Below are 23,073 nucleotides of genomic sequence, written 5' to 3'. Positions count from 1 at the left end.
AAGCTCTGAAGAAAGAGGTATCTCCTATGTAAATAAACTCTGCATGAAGAACTGCAGGGTAGAAGTAGGTAACACAAACTCAGGTGGAGTACCATGAGTTTCTGCTCCAGTTTGGAAACACTGGAGTAGGCAAATGTTCCTGGAGGTATAAGTAGATCCCAGGGTGACTATGACCCACATATGTGATACACGCAAATGCATTCCCGTCTGTCATGCAAGATCTTTCCAAATGAAAGCAAGCATTGTGCAAAGCCCTGGTGAGAACTCACCTCTACTGCTATGGACATTTCTCTTTCCTCAGGTTTAAGACAGACAGATCCCATCTGGGATGAAAGCAGGCAAAGACTAAGCAGGTGATTAGGAGCATGGAGGGCCTACAGAAGACAACGACTGGAACAAGCAAGCCAAAGGCTGAGAGGGCTGCCATCACTTTCAAGAAAGGTATCAAGAATGAAGGCCAAAGAAGGAAAACAGCTCTTGAAGTGCAAGGAAGAATATGGTAAAGAACACAAAACAATTCAGGATGTCTTTCCAGAAGAAAGACCTCACTATAAACAGTATAGTAGCAGATGTCCCTTAGTGCATTGGTAAGGAATGGTGAGGAAATCACGCGTGCTCTCTATGTCTCTGCGCAGTTCATGCAGAGGGAATCAAACCCCTACCTTTCACCTCTGGCACCACCACAACCAAACTAATGTCTATAGTATCAATGTCCTTATTTACATAGTCTGAAACTACATGCCAGTTCTAGCACCAATGTATAAAATGACAAGAATAGCACCTTTCTTACACTTTCAGTACTCCAGATAGTAAATCCTAAAGGAGAAGATTTGCCATGGTTTTAGCTAAGATCTGCACATCTTCCCACAAACTGAGATAGGCAAATAACTCTCAGAAAGGTTAAAGTGACAAATGAGCTGTGGAAGTTTTACCCTGTGGCTGAAGCGTGTTTGCACCCCTTACAAACACGGCCAATGTGCATTTCACAGAGGAGCTGCACAGCTCAGTTTCAAGTGGGACACGGGGACAACAGCCACAGCAGCAATGGGCTATTTTTACAGTTTGGAAGTGTCATCATTTGCCTGGCTGTGCTCTGGGCACAGGTCCAAATGTTCTAGGTCTGAAAATGACCAACCTTTCCACCACACCAGGGTAACCTCCGCTCACTTCTTTGTCAAAGTCTTTCTTATTTCCATGGTGGCCTGTTAGCACCATCCATCCCAACCTATGGCTTTGGTCATGCTTTGGCATTCCTCCAGCCTCTGCCTGCTGAAATCACCTTACGCCCCAGAAAAAGGCTTTGTGTCCAGCCAGATCTAGGCTCTGGTCCTCCTGGCTGCGGGGTCTCTGGCACAGAAGGGACAGCGACAGTGGTGGGCTCTGGGCTACAGGGATGGTCCCTGCCACGGTTTGAGAGAGGAGGAACAGGATGGGGTTTGTCCTTGGAAGCCAAGTGTTAGAGGAGGCATCAGGGATGTCCAGCAGCTGTGCCCCGTGCATGGCCGCCAAGGGCAGGGGCAGCCCCCCGGGCCTCCTGGGCACAGAGGCTGCCTTGGGGAGTATAAAAGGGGCATCGTCCCATGTCCCCCTGCCAGAGCTGGCCTGGCACCGGCCTGAAGACATCTGAGAGGGAGCCCTTGAGAGAATCGTGGAATTCCCTGGGGGGCTGAGGGAGGGAGCCTGGAGCCTGGACGACGCTGCTGGAGCTTCTCCGCTGCAAGGGCAGCTCCCGGCAGGGCCATGGCCAAAGCCCATCCGATGGGTGGAAATGTTGTTTCAGCCTTTGGGGAACAGACACCAGCCCCTCAGGAGAGGAGAAGAACCACCCACCCCTGGGGGTGCCCGAGGCTGTCGGGCCTTCTCAGCTGGACAGCGGTGGCAACACCACGGGAACGCCTTCTTGAGGAGCATAGAGCCAGGGACAGCAGTTGTAAGGAATAGAATGCAGAGATTATTGCCAGGGGTCCCAGAGCTTTGGAGCACCCACTGGTGTCCCATCAGGTGTGGGAGGGATTCTGGCTTCCAAGGTCAGTCAGAGCGGGGGCATTTGGTCACTCTTGGAAGCCCCTGCGATGGCTCCAGGTCAGAGGGAGAGGCTTGGCATCTCCCGGGAGGCGTGCCCAGCCCATGGGACGAGGAAGCAGGTCCCGCTCACATGCTCAGGGAACAGCCGATCGCCAGCGCTGCCTGGGGTCAGGAAGGAATTTTCCCCCGGGGCACATTGGCACTGGCCCCCAGGGGTTTTTCGCCTTCCTCTGCAGCACCGAGCGCGACCACTTGTCAGGGCTCCTCGGGTCCCTCGGGCCAGGTCACCACCTGCTGCTCGTGTCCCACGAAGGTGGCCTCTCGTGCCCTGCAGCTGGGGGGAGGAAGGCTTTTTTTCCCCCGCGGTGGGCTACCAAGCGTCCCGCCCTGGGGGTTTTTTGCCTGCCTCTGCAGCACCCAGCAGGGCCCCTGGCCAGGGCTCCTTTGGGCCATTCTGGCCAGGTGCCCGCTGCTGGTGCCCCACGAAGGTGGCCCTCGTGCCCCGCATCCGGGGGGAGGAAGCTTTCGGGGCTCCCGGGGGAGCCCCCCAGCCTGGCCCCCACGGGTTGCTGTTTTTCCTTGGTAGTACTGAGCACAGCCCCTGGCCAGCGCTCCTTCAACTGCTTTTGGCCAGGTTCTCGCCTGCTCCCCTCACACCACCAAGGCACCACCACCCCCTGGTGCTCTGAAGGCCTCTGGGGAGGCTGGTCCCAGCCACTGAAGCCTACAAGCACCCCCAGGACCCTGGCAGAAGTAGACCTGCACTGCTCATGGGCTCTCCTTTGGGCAGTGCTGCTTGGCTGCTTTGGAGACGGCGTGTTGGGCCAGATGGACCTTCTCTCTCATGGAGTACTGTACTTCTCAGCTCTTTTGATTGAGCATGTTTTTCCGTTAGAAACAGATCAGGCATTTCTGAAAACAAGTAGACGTTTAAAAAAAAAAAGTATCCACCTGTAATGAACAGGCACTGCTTACCTCCAAAAGATTTACAACCATTTATAGTGGAGGACCATGTCCTGCCTCAGGAAGAAGAGCAGAAAAGAACAGAACAGAATAGTTCAGTTGGAAGGGACATAAAACAACCTTCTAACCCACTGCCTGAGCTATTCAGGGCTGACCCAAAGTTAAAGCATGGTATTAAGAATGCTGTCCAAATGCATCTGAAACACCAATGGTCACGGAGCATCGATGGTCTCTCCAGAAAGCCTGTTTCAGGGTTTGACCACCCTCTCACTAAAGAAACATTTCGTTATTTCAAGTCTGAACCTCCCCTGACGGATGCAGCTTTGAACCATTCCCATGCATCCTGGCACTGGGTATCAGGGGGAAGAGCTCAGCACCTCCCTCTCCACCTGCCTCTTCAGGCAGCTGCAGAGCAACAAGGTCATGCCTCAGCCTTCTCTGCAAACTAGACCAACTCTGTGTCCTCAGCCGCTCCTCAGAGGCCATGCCTTCCAGCCCCTTCACCAGCTTGGGTGCCTCCCTGGGATGCAGACAAGGACCTTCACAGCCTTTATGAATGGTGGGGCCCAGAACCGCACACAGCACTCAAGGTGAGGCTGCACCAGTGCTAAAGACAGCGGGATAACCACGTCTTGTGAGCGGCTGGCTATGCTGTGTTTGATGCACCCCAGGTGGGGGTTTGCCCCCTTGGCTGCCAGGGCACACTGCTGGCTGCTGCTGGGCCTCCTGGCAAACAGCACCTCCAGACCCCTTTCTGCAGGGCTGCTTTGCAGCCACTTCTCTCTCAATTTAGACTTCTGTCTGGCATTACTCCAGGTGCAGAACATGGTGTTTGTTCTTGTTCAGTTTCATGCCGTTGGTGACTGAACAATGCTCCAACCCGTCCAGATCTTTCTGCAAGGCCTCTTGACCCTCAAGAGAGTAAACAGCCCTTCCCAATTCAGTATCATCAACAGACTTACTGACCATGCCTTCAACTCCTGCATCGAGATCACTGATAAAAGGATTGAACAGATCTGGCTCTAGAATTGAGCCCTGAGGAACATCGCTGGTGACTGCTCATCAGCCAGATACAGCCCCAGTTACCACAGTCCTTTGAGCACTGACCTTCACCCAGTTCTTTGCGTACTGTGCTGTTAGTTTACATAATGGAAGCAACTCTCAACAGAGCTGTATGGGTTATCTCTTCAAATTAAATTAATAAATTCCTTCTACTGTATGGGTTATATCTCTTCACATTAAATTAATTAACTTCTTCTAATCCAAAAGGACAGTGTATATGGCACTCTGAGTATGTCCTGTTGCACAGGATCTCCTTTAGTACACAATTTATAGTGGGCATGTGCCCACATTGCAGTTTTCTGGGACAAATTAAAGTTATTGAAGAAAAATATGCCAATGAAACTTGGGTGGAGGTGGGGGCAATAAGCTCTAGTACACAAGATTAGAAAACAAAATATGAAAAAAAAAGCACAAATTTAAACTTACCTGCTTGTTTACACAGACAAAATAAATTTCAGCATCATATAGAAGAAATAACCACAATACACAAGATATATGGCTTAAATACATCATTTAGGTATATGAAGTAGGGGTATGGAGGAGAGAAAAACTAGTTGGATATTTTCTCTCCTTTTTGTCGAATAGACACAATAGTATTAGAAACTACAACTTCTGTCATACTCCGTATAGTGAGAGGTCGCATGAGAATGTTAAGTACTCTGATGAATGTACATTGTCTTAATATTTGCCTTTTTTCATATTACATAGCTCTTTTACAGCTACATAGATGGGAATCCATTCAATCACCTTGTTTTTTATTACAGGCTGAATGTTACCAGTGGGATAAAAACACTGGTAAGTGAACTTTATAACCATTATATCTTAAGTTCAGGACAAAATTGTTTTCTTTGCAGCATGCCTCACTCATTACGTTTCACAGTTGCAGTACTTCGGAAAGACTGGAAATATGAGACCTGCAGAAGAAGCTAATGTATAATCAAAAGTTGTAAGCCTTTCAAAGGCTGTTTGAATTGTACACGGACTAAATCTGCACCCAGAAATAACTCCTGAATTAAGTATAATTGCATTCTTGCCTGGATCGGTGTCTTGGGCCCATAGGTATTGCTCGTTAAGTAGCTAAAAGCAGCAATGAAGTGGAAATCAGCTATTATCCCAGTATGGTGAACAAACCAATGTTCAGTCCTTCCTCCCCAAAGTGGTGGTTCAAATGTCCTGGTCACTGGGAGCAGGATTTTTTTCTTTTTACAAGACAGAAGGTGATAATGGTTACACTACTCAAATATAAAAGTAAATTTTGAACTACTAGATACTTTTCTGGTAAAGACATTAAGCACTAGAAGACAGAAATTTCCTAAATTATGATTGAGTTTTCAATCTTACCTCTTGACTTTTTAAAGAGACTCTACAAATGGATCCTCTTAATATCTCTGTGTAATTATCAGTCAATATACTATGAAGTGTACGATGAATTGGAATGCTTAAATTTTGTCTTGCATATTAGATTCCATATTTTACAGAACATTTAAGTTGATTACTGATCATTACTTCATATTAATTACAGTAACTTTAGAGAAATTATATGACAAAGCTCCTGAAAATAGAACTAAAGTCTTGAAAAAAGAGAACAGCACTTTTACCAAGGACATGCTTTACGGTAAATAAGACAACATTTGTTAATTCATTCATCTTGAGTTCAAAAATTATCCATAACTTTCTAAGGCATTTATCTCCAACAATGTAATCGCCATGAATCATCAGAGCATGTAAATTCCCTGAATGTACTCAATATTTGAAATCTTGTTTATAAATAAATAATTATTTTTTCCTGTCTTTGATATCACAGATAATTATAATAACACATAAATACTGCTCAAATATGAGCAGATGAAAAATGAAGTATGATACCAGGGCTTAGCTTTTTTTTCCACTTACAATAATTTCCTTCTACAACACTTTGTAAAAAAAAAAGTTATTATTTTAAACACAAAATATTCAGATTTCTGAATTTTTGAAATCACCTTTGCTTATAAATTATACGTAGTGGAAGTACTTAATTCTTCTCTCACTATGGTTTAACACTAAACCTCCATGGGTATCAAGCGTGTTATGTTCTGTAACAGTATATAATATACACTCATACGTGATACGCAGTTGTAATTATGTAATTATGTTGTATAATATGATATTTCATTGGAACTGGTGCCCAGTATAACATTGGTTTCCAAGAGTCAGATAAATTCTAAATAAAATGAATGTTTTGATTCATGTCTGGGTACACATGGGGAAAAGAATACCAATCTCTGAAAATATCTAAAGATTAGAAGTATACATGCTGTGCCTCACAATGTAGCAACCAATTGAAAACTTCTCTCATTAAAACAAAACCCAAGACAACAACCGGGACTTGAGGGCACCTGACAGAAAATTCTTGAAAGTAAATGCAAATTCATGGAAATGGTAACAGATAGCCACATGGAGGTCGGCAGTGGGTGACACCACTACGAACAATGACCCATTTAGCAGTGAGAATCTAAAAGTGACATTAAGGTAGTAAATATAACATTGTCCGTTTTCTTAAAGTCAACTGAAAGGCTGGTTCCAAGGTACCTTCACACAAGCCAACATTTTGAAAGATTTACAATAGGTCAGAATAATGACTCTTAGAAGGTGGATAGCTCATAGGAAGACACTAAGGGTTTTCTATTAAATTCTGAGCTACTCCTTCAGTTTCTTCTGTTTGCCTCAAGTAGTTTTCTCAACGGTGTCAGTATTACAGAAGTACACGAAGGATATGCTAAAACATTGCCATGCAGCTATACCAAAGTTACACTTTTACCTATGTATTCTTACAACACTCTTGGAGTTCCTGAAGCTACAGCATGGCACCTGAACCTACGAGGAGCAAAAGGACATATCAACATTTTTTGACTTTTCTTCTCAGGAAATCCAAGAAAAAATGAGGAGTAGAAGGGAAGGCTATTAAACTGTGCATTTAGTTTTGAGACAAAATAACTATTAAATTATCCAGTGGGGACATTGATTTGTGAGTAGCCAGGAAGTCACAAAGTAAAAATTCCCTTTCAGGTATTACAGCACTAGTCCTTACTCTAGAGATCTAAGAAGGTAGCAAAAGTAAATACTACCAATAAAAAAAAGTATGCCCCATCTTTATCTTCTTTATTCCCCTAAATATTAATAAAAGTGAAAACAAGAATGTTTGCCAAAACAGCCTCCTTTACCAAATTTACTGATCCCAAAGGTATTCCCCACTGGGAGGTAAAGGCCAGATTTAAAATGCAGGCATATTCAAGGGAAACAACAGAACTGTACACGCTTCATTTATTCACGTAAACACCCAGCTTGCACATACAAAATAGTAATTGCTGCATTCATGTGATCAAGTACATAACTCACTATATCATTAAGGAAATATCTGATAGAACTGTATAGAAAGGGATCACCTTTGCAAAAAGATTTTTTGTTTTTCTAAATGAAGTATTTTAAGCACTTCTACAAAAACGTATATCCCAAGAGAATAACTACACATGAAACCAGAAGAGTTTCTAATCATTATTTTGTCTCAGACCAGAATTCAGTTTGACCTATTATTTTGTTTTCATTGAACCTTAACCAGAACTGAAACATAACAGGTACTACAGAACTTCTGACATTCAGAATACTGGTTTGGCTAACCATTGACACCAACCAGCAAAAATCACTTTAAGGAGGGGAACTGTCTGCACCAACTGGTGCCTGTAAGGTCACAGTTCATTGTAGTCTTTTTCTATCACCTCCATCCTCAACTCATTCCCTCTGTCTTCTCACAGGACCTGACACCATCCTGCTTGCTCTGAACCACTTGTTTCTTGGTCAAAGCTGTGAGATTTTGCACCTGGCTAAGGTAAGCTTTGAGCCTGAACAATGACTCCTGTTTTCCAGCAGTGTAGTCCTGTGTGCTGTAGGTCCTATTCTAACTTCCCTGAGATCAACACAACTCCCAACCCCTGGCACAGTAGAGATATCACTGATGTTTCCAGGGCAGTGCCCCACAGCTGGTTCACTTTAGCTTAGTCAGCTTAGAGGTTGACTCTTAAGATTCAGACAGCTGAGAAGACATAGGATTGTGCTGGGAGCCCAGGTGACAGTTAGGTTCTGGCAAGGAATGAGACCTGAAAGCTAACAATTCTCCCTATATGAAACTCATATTTGAGGTGTGCCCCCATCATATGAACTTTTCACATTTTTAAAAGGTGTGTTTTCCAGGGCAACAAGTTCACTGTCTATTTCAGTAATCCAAAATGGTTCAAACTAGGTGACACTGAAAAAACACTGTATGGACAGTAAAACTAGGAAGAAACGGCTGCATGGCATCACCAGAACTTAACCTGGCTCAAAAGAAAAATCATTAGCTCAGCTCCAGCTGAAAATCATACTACCCAGTTCTTCAAGAAAGAGAAAGCAATTCCCAAATGTAATTCAGCAAATTACAGGACAGTTTGCATCACAGATTTACTTATATAGGAATCTAAATCTTGTAGTCAAAGCAATGAAGCTTAATTTTTTAGCACTGATCTTGTGATTTCTTTACAATACTATCAGATTGTGATGAGTTTATGCAAGCTTATAGAAATATGTCTGTGTTCATGGGCTGGGAATAGCAGATGTGGGCATGCAGTTGTGCTTTCAGTATGTGCAAGCTGGACAACTGGAATGGGGTATTTGTGCATGATCAGCTTTGAACTTGTTTGCCCCACATGTTTGTTTGTAAATCGTATTGACTTCACAACTATGTCTGGTTTTATGTTCCTTGTGATGTTTCTAAAAACAGCTTGCAAAGAATATTAAAAAGCTTGTTCTAATCTGCAAGCCTTTGCCTCATTTCATCTCTGCATCCAGTTCAAAACCCATGAGGAAAACTCCACCTACACACAAATCAATATAAATTTTTTATTGGCCTGCCACAGGCACAATCTCTAAACAACTCTGATTTAAAGCAGTGAACCGACACCAAATTTTAAAATTCATTATCAATCCCTTTTACTAGAACAATTATCTAGTTTTTATATGGGTAAACTGGTTTTATTTACTGCTATGTTCAGCCTAGTTTCAGACAGCCAAAGTAGTGGGGAATCTGTGTCTTCTTAGGGGACTCAGTTCCATACCCTAAAAGACTCTGTGTCAGGAAGATTTTTCTAATTGGGTCCTGACCCAATGCCTAATGTTTTTGATAGGCCCTGGATTAAAGGTTCACATCTGTTCTGTCTTGGTTTAAACCTTTTACACACAGTGATAGGATGGATGAGCTAGATTTGCCAAAAAAAAAAAAAAAAAAAGAAAAAGAAAAAGTTAATGTTTAGGGAAATGGTATTTGCAAGTTTCAATCGAATTTGGTGAATATAATCTAAATAAAAATCTGGAAAAAAAATTCACATTGAGGCATAAAATATTTGGAAAACCCCTTGGGTATTCCCCACCTTCCCAGAAAAGTTAACAAAACGGCAAGGGGCAAAAGAGGTGGCGGCAATGCTTTATTTTTGATAGCTCAAATTATTAAGGCATCATTTGGAATAGTCAAGGCTCAGGTCTAAATCACCATGCTTGTTTTGAAGAAAGGAATGCAAGGAAAATCTGCTGGTGAATGTATCAACACTAATAGCAGACACAAGTTTTACAATAGGCGAAGAGGTTGTTGGATTAAAATTTACCCTATCAAATTATGTCTTCATTGACCACATAAAGGGATCTAGAGATACAAGAAGCATTAAGAACATTACTCTTCTATTCATATTACGGGGGAAAAAAGTACCTAAGAAAAATAACCTGAAATACAGGCACTTAAAAGCATATATGTAGAAATAGTCATGCTGACAGTCTTCAGGATTAAATTGGCAAGCAAATTAGACATGAGCTTGAAAGCCAGCATGACAGCTAAATAGATCAATATAATTTTTACTGCACGGGCAGATACCTCATATCTATGAGTTAGGCAATACTGGTCTTTTAAAAAAGACATTTTGATGCAACATGGGATTAATTTATGTGCAGGACATAACTAGAAAGAGCTGTGGAAAGCACAAGGAAGAGGAGCAAAAATAATTGCAATGTCACAGTGACTAAGAGAACTTAAATATGCTCTACATCAGGAGTTACAGATAAAGTTAAATATATGCAAATTTACTAATCCACAACAGGTACATGTTATATACTGGTGGTAGACTCTTAATCAACCAAACAGTAAAGTTAACTGTGTAAGCCTTATTTTTCCCCTCATTTCTATCCAATCCCTTCTTCCATAAACTATAAAGAAAGCATAGCATTAAATTTCATGTATTGTCATTATTATAATCTGGGGGAAAATGAGCATATTAATGTTCTGTAGTTACCTGTGAGTTCTATTATCTCATTTTTTTTAAATGAAGAAGTGAGAAATGTAACTTCATGGGCTAAGGGACTTGCCCAGAGACAGGCAGGCAGGTTGTGATTTTTCCTGTAAATATGCAGTGCACAGACTGCAATAAAAAGAACAGAGTTACAGAGCTGCTGCACTTGGCTGACACAAAGGACCTGAACAGACCTGTGCAAATTATCCTACATAACTTTTCTAAAAGTCATCTAGATGTGACTTCTGTCATGTAAATACTGTCATGGGGAGAAAACAAAGTAGTTAAGGCTCATGGAAGACATGAAAAAATACTGTTGCTCTACATAACTGGGTAACACTGAATTAGAAGCATGGCATGGGTTTTTTAACAATTAAACTAATCAGGCATTTAAAGAAAGAGGCAGACGTTTGGTGAATTTTCCATCTTTTGAGAACTTCTAAATAAAACAAATTGTAGTCAAACACAAGTGAAAGGAGTAAATTGATGAAAATGCATGGCCAGTGCCATAAGAAGGCAAACTAAATGATCAGCCACCGCTGACCATAAAATTGTTTGGTTCACAGAAAACAGTTTAAGTCAAATCATTCTTTCCATTCATGGGGAGGCAGGGCTTGGGTCAAGACGACATGGCAAAACACAAATGAGGATTAGTATACTCAGTATCCTAGGGATTAAGTAAAATTGTCTAAAGGTTTAAAATATATTTTTACATTTAATGAATTCAAACTTTTTTAGCTGACAGTAGATTCCTTTTCTTATCCAATAATTATTAAAGATCATAAAGATATACTTAGAATTTATGGGTGTTGAAGTAATTTGGCTGTTTTACAATGCACCCGAGGGATGCAGATATATCTTTACAATCACACACCCTGAACTGTGTGAGCACCTGGCTGTGCTTGTTACAGAGTGAGGGTTGAGAAAGTACTTTCTAAGTTATGTTACTTATAAAGAAAGAAGTGGGAAACATTTAAACAGAACAACAACAAAAAAATTAGTTTTAAACAAAGCTGAATTATACAACTTTCACCATTGGTGGGAAATTAATGAGTTTATTTGGCTATTCATTTAATACTTCAATGTGTTGTTCCCTCCCCCCCCCCCCCCCCCCCCCCATGTAATAGCAAGGTAATACTGTTTAGTTTACTCTCCATAAAAAACTATTATATCCGGTTTAAAGAAAGGCCTAGTATATCTTATTTTATCTTTTATTATCCAGTAAGTAGAACTATAATTACTGATCGATATTCAGCAAAAGTTCAAACACCATTTTACTTATTATGTACAGCGTAGAAAAATGTCCCCACTTGTCCACTGAAAAAAATTTATTTCCCTTCCTGATATGGAGTTGTCAGTTCCTGGAAAGAAACTTGTGATGCAAGAAAAACAACTTTGATTGTCACAACTCAAAGAATGACAGAAAAAACTAGGGTCTGCTGAAAGGAGAGTCCAGCTCAGACACCCTAAACAACAGTCCTGGAGAGCCACTATCTGAGTAACACAACAGCACTGGTGGTCCCCGGCGGTACCGTTACTCAGGTACTCTCAGCCTGATAGAAAAACTTCCACTGTTTCTTAATTTCCCCCAACAAATGAAGTCCCAGGACTAGGTAAGGAACAGCTGGCTTTTCTTCCTTAAAATATTTTTAAATGTTTCAACTGCGATACTAAAACCATTCCAGGAGGTATGGCAAATTTTAAAATATACAGTAGAGAAATACTCTGGAAACATATGACAGAGGAGCAAAAATATGAAAAGATTTGTTGTTTGTTTTACTTTAAAAGGAATCTTAAAAGATTCTAAATGGAAGACTACCCTCTTCTACATAAACCTGAGGCTTACAACATATTCCTTGCCATTCCCACCATCTCTTTTCTGCTTTTGCAATCAGTACAAATATATTGTTTATATATTTATTAAGATTTTTAAAAGTATTTGAGGATAGCTGAGTGAGCTGTCATACATCATTTCTGCTGAGTTCCTGTAATGGTCCTGAATTCCTCAAAATTGAAATCAGCTCTGTGAATGTAAAAGACATAAACAGTCAGCCCTGATGACTAAAAAAGGTGAATGAGGTAACAGTAATGCCGGTGAAGCTGTTTGTCTCCAATGTACCATAAATAGTGAAGTGAAATTAAAATTTTTCAATCAACATCAGTTATGCACATGGATGCATGCACACATGTGCACACACACACATATGAAAAAAATGCTTGATGAGAAGCAGACAGGATCAGAAGTTCAAGCAGAGGTTCTTGCAAAAAAAAAAATAAATGGTTGGGATTTTTTTATGTTGTTGTTGTTGTTCCTGTATTGTGGGATCTCCTAGCTGCAGGAAACAATGGATTGGAATACAGACTTCCTTAATTTCCTGCAAACTTCTCCCATGCAGAAGTCACTTTTCTCTATCATATATCTAGTCTTACTGAAGGTTCCCCACTACACTTACATTAAATGATAAAGAAAAGATAGCATGTACCACTAACAGCCAGATCTGCTCCCTCAATTGAAATGTACTGATCAAACAAATAAATACCCCACTGCTGTTTCCACAACTATAACTAGCCTTCCCCATACATGGAGAAAGTAAGTATAAATACATACATACATACATACTAAATAGGTATACATATTTAAAATAATATACAGGGTTTTCCTAGAACTTCCTTCCCCTAGAAATCAAAGTATTTTCCAACTCATTTCCCAAGATCTGAAAAACTGCAAATGATTAGTAAGGTGAGACACAGAGAGTGATTTCTCCAAGGTTAAGGAAGAAATCTGTGGCACAGTAAGGAAGTCCTATTAGATTTCTTTCCTCTTTGTCTTGCTCCTTAAAACCATTCTTCTAAGAGATTGATGGCAATTAGTCTCCATGGAACCACGACACCATTTAATGAATCATACAACAGGAAAAGCCTATCTCTGGAAAAAAATGCCTTTCCTGTTTCAGTAGTATATTTGTAATGCACAGTGACAGGAGAAGACCGGAAAAAGGGACATTTCTCCTGAGTGGGTTGATTAATTAACATAGATTGTCTGAATTCAGTCCAAGAAATCTATGCCAAAGAGGAATACTGTACTGCCTTTTGTAATTGAGCTTGGGGCAGTCCCCCCAAGCACTTCATCTCAAGAGCACAGAAGGAAATCATGAAGCCAGGTATGAAATCGGCCTTTCTGAGCAATAAAGACATCCTTGATGCAGATCATGGGGCAAAGGACAGAAATAGTGTTTATCATCTAAGGAAATGGGGATAAGGAAAACGTACAATATAAACATTATCAAAACTAAGAATAGTTGTTTTGTCTGGAAGAGGTGTTTTACATGATTCCTACAGCTATATTGTTTCCTGTTTGATGAGAGATGATTCCAAAGTGTACGCTTGTATCCAAATCCCCAATTTGCTAAGGCTTAGAAGGGGTCAGAAATGAGGTTTATTTCACAGAGGTTCCTGCTAGTTAATAAATTCTACAAAGGTTGGTTTGTTAGGGACAGCTGAATACACTGTGGCTTTTCCTTTAAAAAAATAATATTTGTATTATAAACACACTTTTAATATAAAAAAACCCCAACTGGTAGCTTTTAAAAGTCAACATTAGACACTAGATAAGGCAGAAGTAGAGAATATTATTAATTGAGTTTCCTAAAGCATATAAAATAGATGATAATGGAAAAGGTTTGGGCAAGATTTCGTTACATTCATTATTTTTTTCTAGTCAATATGGGTTGTTATCCATGATGCTCCACATTGTAACTCAGAATAAATTATTTGGTGGCTCCCAGAAACTCACATGCTACCGCTCTTTGGCAAAGTCCATTACTCTTTGGCAAAGTAGTTCAAGACTAACCCAGACCTAAAGCTTCTTGAAACTTTGTCCCTTCACTTAGCTCTATTGTTTCTGCCCTTCAGCACCATCTGTAACCTGGCACTCTACAGATCATCTCTCCCTTACCATTTTCTGCTCTCAAAAGTACTTTCTGTGCTCTACCTTTCCCATTCTATTAAACTTTGTCATTCCTCCTCCACATCTCTATGGAAAGGTCTAAGCACAACAGAACTGAGTGGGTGATACTGAGGTTAATTACAGAGTGAGAAGAGAATCCATGTGAGAAAGGGCTTCAGGAGGTCTCCAGCCCAAGCTCTTGCTCAAATCAGGGTCAGGTGTGAGGTCAGATCAGGTTGCTCATGGCTTTATCTAGTTGCTTCTTGAAAACCTCCAAGAACAGAACCTGCACAACCTCTCTGGGCAACCTGCTCAACTGCCCAGCTGTTGTCAGGATGAAAAGGACTTTCCCAATATCCAGTCTAAACCCATGTGCTGCTGTGAAGAGCTTGGCTTTTCAGGTTGATAAACTCCCTGTAGGTGCTGGGAGACTGTCACTAGCCCCTGCCGAGGCTGCCTTTTCCCCAGGCTGTACCCAACGCTGTTCCTCAGCCTCTCCAGCTGAGGTGCTCCAGCACCCACTCATCTTCAGAGCCCTGTCCCAAGCTAAAGATTATCAAGCTGCCTTCAGATATAGAGGCAGAAGAGATTCATCCAGCCAGCCCTGCAATTAGACAAACCAGACCTGCAAAGAATGAGTGCAGTACAGTGCCAGGCTTTTGGGACCGAAGCAAGGCTCTCTCTCAGTGTTGCAACTTTTATATATGATATATCAAGGATATGTATTTGGATACAAGTCAGCTCTGCAAAAACTTCACGATGTGAATATATTGAATGTTATATGTGAAACATTATCCTAATGAAACCACTCAACTACCACAGAACCCCATTTTTCTTTAAAATGGTCTTGCAATCTTTTAAGTTTCTCTTAGTCAGACATGATGAACTCCCTTTTTCATATCCATTCTTAAATGTAACTTATCTTACTAATAGTAACAGCAATGTATATGTGCAAAGACATTTTTCAGTGAATGCTTGAAGCAAGAGCTATCAAAATACAAGGTATGTATCTCTCCTACTATCAATACACATTTTGAAAAGAAAAATGAACAGAAATATGGTTTTTATAATGCAATTTCTCCCCACTCTAATTCCACCAGTACCTTATGATGTGTTTATCAGCATACAGTATATCTCAGGTAGGGATTTTTTTTTTAAAAAAAAAAAGGCAAGGAGCACTGTCTAGGTGTGGAAATAACAAAATTCAATAACCATATCAAAAGATAATTAAACAAAGGAGTATGAATCACCATGTCCAACATTAAAAATGTAGCCTACATTAAAGTCAATGGCAAAATCCTCAGAATTTCAAGATGCAAGATCTACGAGTGAGGATTCATATACAGATTTGAACCTACTCTAAAAGCGGGGACGCGCCAGGAGGACTACTCCAAAGCAATATGTTAGACACAGAGGCCAACTAAAATCTGCCAGCGTGCTCTCACTCAGTAAGTGTATATCACTGCACTCACAACTTTACTTGGCAGTACAAGTCTGACTTCTGTCACAAGCCTCAAGTGTGATGTCCACTTCAATTACTAAAAGTCACATTAAAAACTGGTTTATATGGTTAAAAAATAACAGTCACTTTTTTTTTTTTTTTTTTTTTTTTTTTGAGAGGGCCCAGGGGGATCAGTCTTCCCAGTCTCTTTAAGGAGAAACATTTTTAGTCTGTTCAGTTTCAACATTCACATTAACATCTTAATCTTCCTTAATAAGCAACCCTGAGCCAGAAACTGAGAGCTTAGTAAAATTCTTCTCTACCAAATATAAAATATTCAAATATAACTGCATTGAAAAAAAGTTGCTACTATTTTAAATAGCCATTGAGAAGCAGTTCAACTATCGGAGGTCTGCTCCACGCACTCTTCCCCGTACTCTTCAGATATATCATTGACCAGGACAATTCCAGGGTACTTCCACTACCCGCCATTAGCAGTGGCCAAACTCACCTATGCACTTCAATTTGGGGACAGAATAATGCACTGTCTTACAAGTGATATCAATAGGCCCATTCTACTCACACTGAATGAGTGTCCTTCACCCTTCCCTCCCTTGCCTCTCCCCTACTTATCCTCCCATGCCTGGAAAGGAAGGAATTCTTTTCCTGCTCAAATATCCAATAATCATTTCAGCCATCTGCTTCAATACAAGAAACTCTTCATAGAAGCCCATCTAAATGGCAAACCATTAGAGATTAAGATGATTTATTTTAGTTTAGTGCAATGTCACTGGTTTAATAAAATAAAAAATAACTAAGGATTTGGGAAGTACTATGGCTTACCTATGTAAAAATTCACTCTCTTGCCAATACATTCTATCGCTGCTGACAGACATTAGAACATTCCTTTCATCTCCTTCCTCTTCTTGCAGTTTAACCTATTCCCTTAAGGAGTATTTGCTTTCTCTAAGATAGATTATACATTGTATGCAACATGAAAACCTTACACACTTTCTTTACCATCTGCAAGGCTTTTCTGCCCACTTCTTTAAAAAGAATTAAATCAAACCCCTTATTAGTCTTTTCATTTTGGATAAATAAACCAGGATTACTTTTCTGTTAGAAACCATAAAAAAAAAACCAAAAAAAAAACCAAAAAAAGGATTACTATTTCCAGATATGTGCATATAAATTAAAGAAGCATTTTTGAATACAATCAACCAAACAACCAAGCCTAGTGGGACCAAATGTGGAATGCAAACTGTGATAAAGAGCAAATATGAAGCATACACATACACACAACACAAAACACCCCCTCTATTCATGCAGAAAACATGATCTAATACGGGATTGATTTCTTTCAAATAATTCTTTCTGCATCCCAGTGTGATTCCAGGATGTGCAAATTAAGATAAATTTTATGGGTCAAATTCATCTTACCACTACATGTGCTCAAGTCAACTGAAATTGATGACAACTGGATGCCGTGTCAGAGGGTGGAACTGGCACAGAAAATCACAATGTAAGGAGAAGATGTTACAAAAATGTAAGTGATATAGTGCTTTGAATGCTAGAGGAAACAATTCTTGACATGGCTTGGGAGATGAAAAAGCATAAAGAAGCAGTTGACCCAATAGCTAGTAGATCATCAGATAAGGCTCCATTGTCAATATAGAGCCAACTGTAAGGATCGGAATGAGAATATTCCTAATGCCTCTGGATGAACCTAACCCCATTTCATAACTACATCTAATGGAAGTAAAGCTACACCAGCTCCAAGTCCTGATCCACTTAAAAGTTTAAAAGAGGGGAGGCTAGTTTATTACTTTGGTATTCTTCAGAAATCCAAAAAAAGCTATTTAAGATTTCACCATTGCAGAGCTTCATGTCTAATCTCATTAAAGGAAATAGTGTAATGAAACTTACAGTGTGAACATCCCTCCTCTTTCTTCTTTCTTCTGTTTTTTTACAACAGAAATGTCCCTAAAAGAAGCCTGTGCAACTTGCAAAATAGACCTAAATCAAAAACAGATTCACATATTCATGTAGATGATTTAGCAATAATATTTCTAGCAGTGGGAGTTTGCAAATATTATCAAATCCATCTTCATGTTTTATGACAACTGACCGATGAAAACCAAAAGCTATTCTGACACACATTTTAACCCATTTTTCTGCTACTGGAATGAATATGAGCACAAACGTCCTCCTGGTTTAACTTTTGTTCATTTGAGTGAAATGTGAAGATGTGTCATGTCCTCAGCTGAGTTCCAGAACTACTCAGGATGTCATGTAGCTTTCATTTCAAGCTTCATTTCGAAAAAAAGGATTAAACATCTAACCTGGAACAACTATCCTCCCAGCTGTTGGATGACTAATTTCCATCACAAGTCCATTGTGCAGCACCTAGGAAAAAAAAACAAACCAAAACATGTATGTAATAAAAATATTTAATCAGTTCCTAAACTTCAGAGGAAAAAAAGAGATAAATATTATCATGTTCTTTCACAGACTGTCTGAAAATATAGGGAGGTACAATTCAATTTGCTTAATTTATAAAATGAAAGCCCTGATGTTTGACAGTACTCTGTTTATGCATCTAAATAAATGCTTCACTAAGACTTTACACGTCTAACATATCTTTAAGCCCTTATATCCAACATCAAACATAAGAAACTGAGCTGCAAGCATGTCATACTTTCAACCACCAACAGGCAATTGGTACCAACATGGAATGAGATTTACAACCTTCACCCATTTGCATTTTAATCCGCAATATGCACTGAAGGCCGATACATAACTTATGTTTTCTTTTTTTGCACTGTTAAACTGTTGCTTTTGCACTCATGATGCTTCACACTATGAAATGTTGTCTTAGTAGCTCTTACAAACATTTAGGAAAGATGATGTAATTTTGATGTTACTTCTTGTTCTTTCAAATGTGTATGCCATGCTTCAGCCCCATGTCTATCTGTACGGAAGGATTATTCATCACAATTTCCAGTTCCTTGTTACTAACCTCAATAAGAAAAAAAATAAACGTTTTCTGCTTGAGGTTAATAACAGGAACTGGCAATTGCTATTTTGATACCAAAATTCCCAAGTAACAGAGAAACAGACATTCATAATAGCAAACTCACTGCTATTCTTAATAGAATTCTGCATCCAAAGCCAGTAAGTAATCTTTATCATTTCCTTGCCTATTATTCTGCCATATCTTAATCACATCATCAGAATTTTTAGGAATTATTTGTTATTGAAGTATCCTCTAAAATAAAAAGTCTCCCATTAATCAAGTATTTTTATATCCAATGTTGCAAGTCAAGAGTGCCTTGGAAAATGTATCACTCATAGAGGCTAAAACTATGAAGTGGTCATGTAATACATCTACCCATTCACCTTGCACCGTGAACAATACTAGCAACCTTGACTTTTAATGACAGGTGTTGGGTCTAAATATTCTTCAGAATTTCCAGGTAATGAGATGACAATTTTCTTACGTAGTCTGCACCATATTCTCTTTTTTTATTAATAGAAAATTTTCTCCTAATATATAATCTAAATATATTTGCTTTGTATTAAACATCTTTTTTCTTGTCTTTTCCCCAACTGGACACAGAAAACGAATCACTAACATCTTTATAACATTCTTTTACATACTGGAAGATTGTAATCACATCCTCCTTCAGTCTGCTCTTTTGTAGACTAAACAAAACTAATTCCTTTAACCATTCTTTCCAGGTCAAATTTTGTGAACCTTTTATCTGTGTGGAATAGAATGCTTAAGAAATTCCCACTCCTGAACAGGTGATGTCAAAAGGTCAGGTCAGCTTTCTCTTAGCTTGTGGGGTGAGCCTATTCAGCTGACATTTAGAAATCCAGATATTTCCGATAATAGATGCTGGTGGAAGAATGCCTGTTCACTGGTCTAATTGTTTGGCGCTGTACCAAATCATTAGTTGTATTTCTCTTTTGGAAGGTTAACACCAATTTTGGTAGACATTCAAATGAGAAAGCCAGAATATTATTTTTTTCCAAATGACAGAATTGGAAAATATAATTCCTTGGTTTAAGTCATATTTAGAATCTTTCCAGTTATGCTCTTAATCAAACAGTATTGAAAGTTTGGCCTCCTTTCTCCATAACTTGTTTATGCAGGCTTGCTTTATGCATTTAATTGAATATTTATGACGTGAATGTAAGAAAACATGCGTATTCGAACGTGAAACCAACAGCATACTTAGTATGCATAAGCAGTTCTTTAGATGGCATATTAAAGGCTGTAACTAAAAGTGGCACCATTTGGTTAAAGAAAAACATATAGACTCTCTAGCAGCTACTCAGGGCTTCACCAAATGTATGCCTTCCTATGTTCTGAGTCTCTAAATTCTTCTGAGAAGGCAGACACATTACCTTTAGAAGATTTCCTTTTGTTAGACTCAAATTCCATCTCTCTTTTCTCTACAGAATGAACTAAGAAAAACCTGCACTATCTTTGACCATCACCAGTCTAATTTCTACTCCCTTTTAAAAGTATGTTTAAGATGCAGTCAAGCTTCCTTTCCATTTTCATAAGTACAGTATTGATTATCCCTCTCATACATTATTTTCTTGAAAACATAGCAATTTTTATTACTCTTATTTTTTACAGTTATTAAGCCTATATCAGTACACTCAATTCCATCTTTTCTTTTGAAGAAAACAACCCCCAAGCAATTAACCTGGCAAAAGACTAGGGTTTTTTTCCCCACATCAGCAACATTGCTTACAATAGTGGGTAATTTCCTGTTTCTTGTATTCCACTATTAGGATTCCCCAAAAGATGCTGAAAAAACAACTTCACTGACTCCTCCTCTCACGTGCATTCTAAAAACTATGATGGAAACATATAAGATTACTGCATCATAGCCTGTGGGAGAATGCAGCATTCACATCCATTATCATCAAAGACACGGAAAGTCTGAGGACAAAGTAAGAGAAAGAACGTGAAGCTCTTCTCCTCCACTGTCTTGTACCACTCAAAGGGTCATGATCTTTCTGATGTTGTAGAGTCCTCTATCCCCATTGTATGACCTTAGCTCAGCATATGGAACTGATGAATCAAGAGGATCATGTAAAAGATAACAGCCGTCAGTAGAAACATTTCTAATTTTTTTTTCCATATTGCTTACTTTACAGGCTAGAAATACTCTATTACTACCTTGCCTGTTCCCATCTGAGATTTTGTGAATCAAATTAAGGTCTGGGTGGCATTTTGCACTGGTTATAATGAGGTGACTTAAGGGAATCAGAAGCACAGGCTTCTGTCTTTCGGTAATAACTTTTTCATGCCATTTCATTTTATTCCAAATACAGTCATCTTGTAGATTAAAGAAGAAACCTCTTTTGTCTGTCTACTGGTTATTGAAAAGAAAACCTGAAGTCACCATTTCGTAATCTTATCTCAACAACAGCATCACCAGTGTTCTGCTGTTCTTTGTGACATGTTCATGCAGTGTTTGTTTTGGGTTTTTTTTCCTGTTCATACATATCTTATGAGGAGCAGCTGAGGGCAATGGAGCTGTTGAGCCTGGAGAGGAGGAGACCTTACCGCTCCCTACAGCTGCCTGAGAGGAGGTTTGTAGGCAAGTGGGGGTCTGTCTCTTCTCCCACACAATAAGCAATAGGACAAGAGGAAACAGTCTCAAGTTATGCCAGGGGAGGTTTAGATTGGATTTTAGGAAAAATTTCTACACTGAAAGGCTGATGAAGCATTGGAACAGGCTGCCCAGAAAGGTGGTGGAACCACTATCCCTGGAGGTATTTAAAAAATGCAGATACAATGCTTAGGGACATGATTTAGTGGTGGGCTTGGCAGTGCTGGGTTACCAGTTGGATTTGATGATCTTTAAGGTCTTTTCCAACTAAAAATGATTCTATGTTTATGTTTTCCCTCCTGACATTTAGAATTGTAAAGGAAAGTTCCTCCTATCTGCAAAAAAACCCCTCCAGACCAACAACTAACAAACCACAGTATGAAATAGTAAAAGAATCTCTGCATTCTACTCAAGTCAATAGAAGATAGAGTTGCTCTGGTTTGTGCGGTCTGTTATAATGATTCCTGTATCAACCTTTGGTAGATAATATTTTGAAAAAAAAATTTGTGCTTTCTTGCAGACTGAATTTGAAAAACTATATAGACATATACACACACAAGGCAGAATATATGTAATTATCATTAGTTGCTATAGCTCTACTTTGGAATTATTTAAAGTATATGCAGACAGTATCAGACTTGCACATGTTACAAAAAGACAATATTGTTTGGCAATGGATAAAAACAACAGAAGTCACTATACTCTAAAGTTATTTAGCCAGCACAGTTTGTTACATGACTTTATTCAGACTACAGCAAATAGAACAATTCATATGATTATGTCTTCTAACCTCAGAGAACAAAAAATGTAACCAAAAATACCAAAATGTAACAAAAAAATACCAAAAATATAACTTCAATATTATTATCACAGTATTATATGGAAGGAAGCTCACACAGAACCTTTTAAGCAAAGTTTCTTAATATTTTACTTGTGTAATATAAACCAAGGGTAATTTAATATATGTCATCACATTTATTGTCAGTTATTTCATTATTTCCTCTTAGCTTGTCATGAAAAAAACTATGGAGGATACTTCTATCAGCTGCTACGCAGCTCACAGTAATTTAGATATAATAACATCAATGATTAATTCTGCTCTTTTCCCTAATTATGTTAATGACTGCAGGTTTAAAAGTGGTTAAAATTTTTATAACAGGCAGCATTAAAATCTCTTAGCCACCTGCTTTCACAAGAAGGATCAAATGTTAACTCTAGTTATTTCTTGTATTCTTACCTTGTTCAAAACAATTAACAAATAGTACTTTTCCATGTTAATATTTATATTATCAGTGGGCATGTTCAGTTCAATATTGTAATTTTTGTTTTAGTTTTTGAGTCTCACTTAAAAGCTACATGATGCATACGGAAAAAAAGGGAGAAAATGAACTTTAAAAGAAATATAATTATGATATAAAAATACAGTATGGCTTTAAAAACAATTTTACATTTCATCTTCATGTAGAAGACTTGCAAGGCTGAAAAATCTATTTCAAATAGGGACTTCATCTTTCACTGCTTGGGACTTAAGACTCATTCTTTACAAGATCATATAGTACACAGTGGTGCAAGACACTTGATTTCAACTTTCATAGATCCTTCAAGGAAAAAAGTTAAATTCTCATTTTTCTATGGCTGTAGCAATCCTTAAGGTAGTAA

General features: G+C 39.1%; 1 protein-coding gene across 6 annotated transcripts in view; it reads right to left on the bottom strand.

The window, feature by feature from the left end:
• SUGCT (succinyl-CoA:glutarate-CoA transferase) overlaps positions 1–23,073 on the bottom strand; it is a 338,348-nt gene that overhangs the window by 37,488 nt on the left and 277,787 nt on the right. For 4 of the 6 annotated variants that reach the window (XR_008747491.1, XM_055806141.1, XM_055806140.1 and 1 more), the window contains one exon: positions 18,121–18,184. The exons of the other annotated variants lie outside the window; for them this stretch is intronic. Coding sequence is in view for 2 of the 4 variants with exons in the window: in XM_055806141.1 (XP_055662116.1) it covers positions 18,121–18,184 (64 nt within the window). In the remaining 2 variants the exon portion in view is untranslated. Of the gene's footprint in view, positions 1–18,120; positions 18,185–23,073 lie in introns of those variants that run through there. 6 annotated transcript variants of the gene reach the window in all.

Source organism: Falco peregrinus, chromosome 5 (genome assembly GCF_023634155.1).
Source record: "Falco peregrinus isolate bFalPer1 chromosome 5, bFalPer1.pri, whole genome shotgun sequence".
Taxonomy (NCBI): domain Eukaryota; kingdom Metazoa; phylum Chordata; class Aves; order Falconiformes; family Falconidae; genus Falco; species Falco peregrinus.
This window is presented reverse-complemented; position numbering and strand designations above follow the sequence as displayed.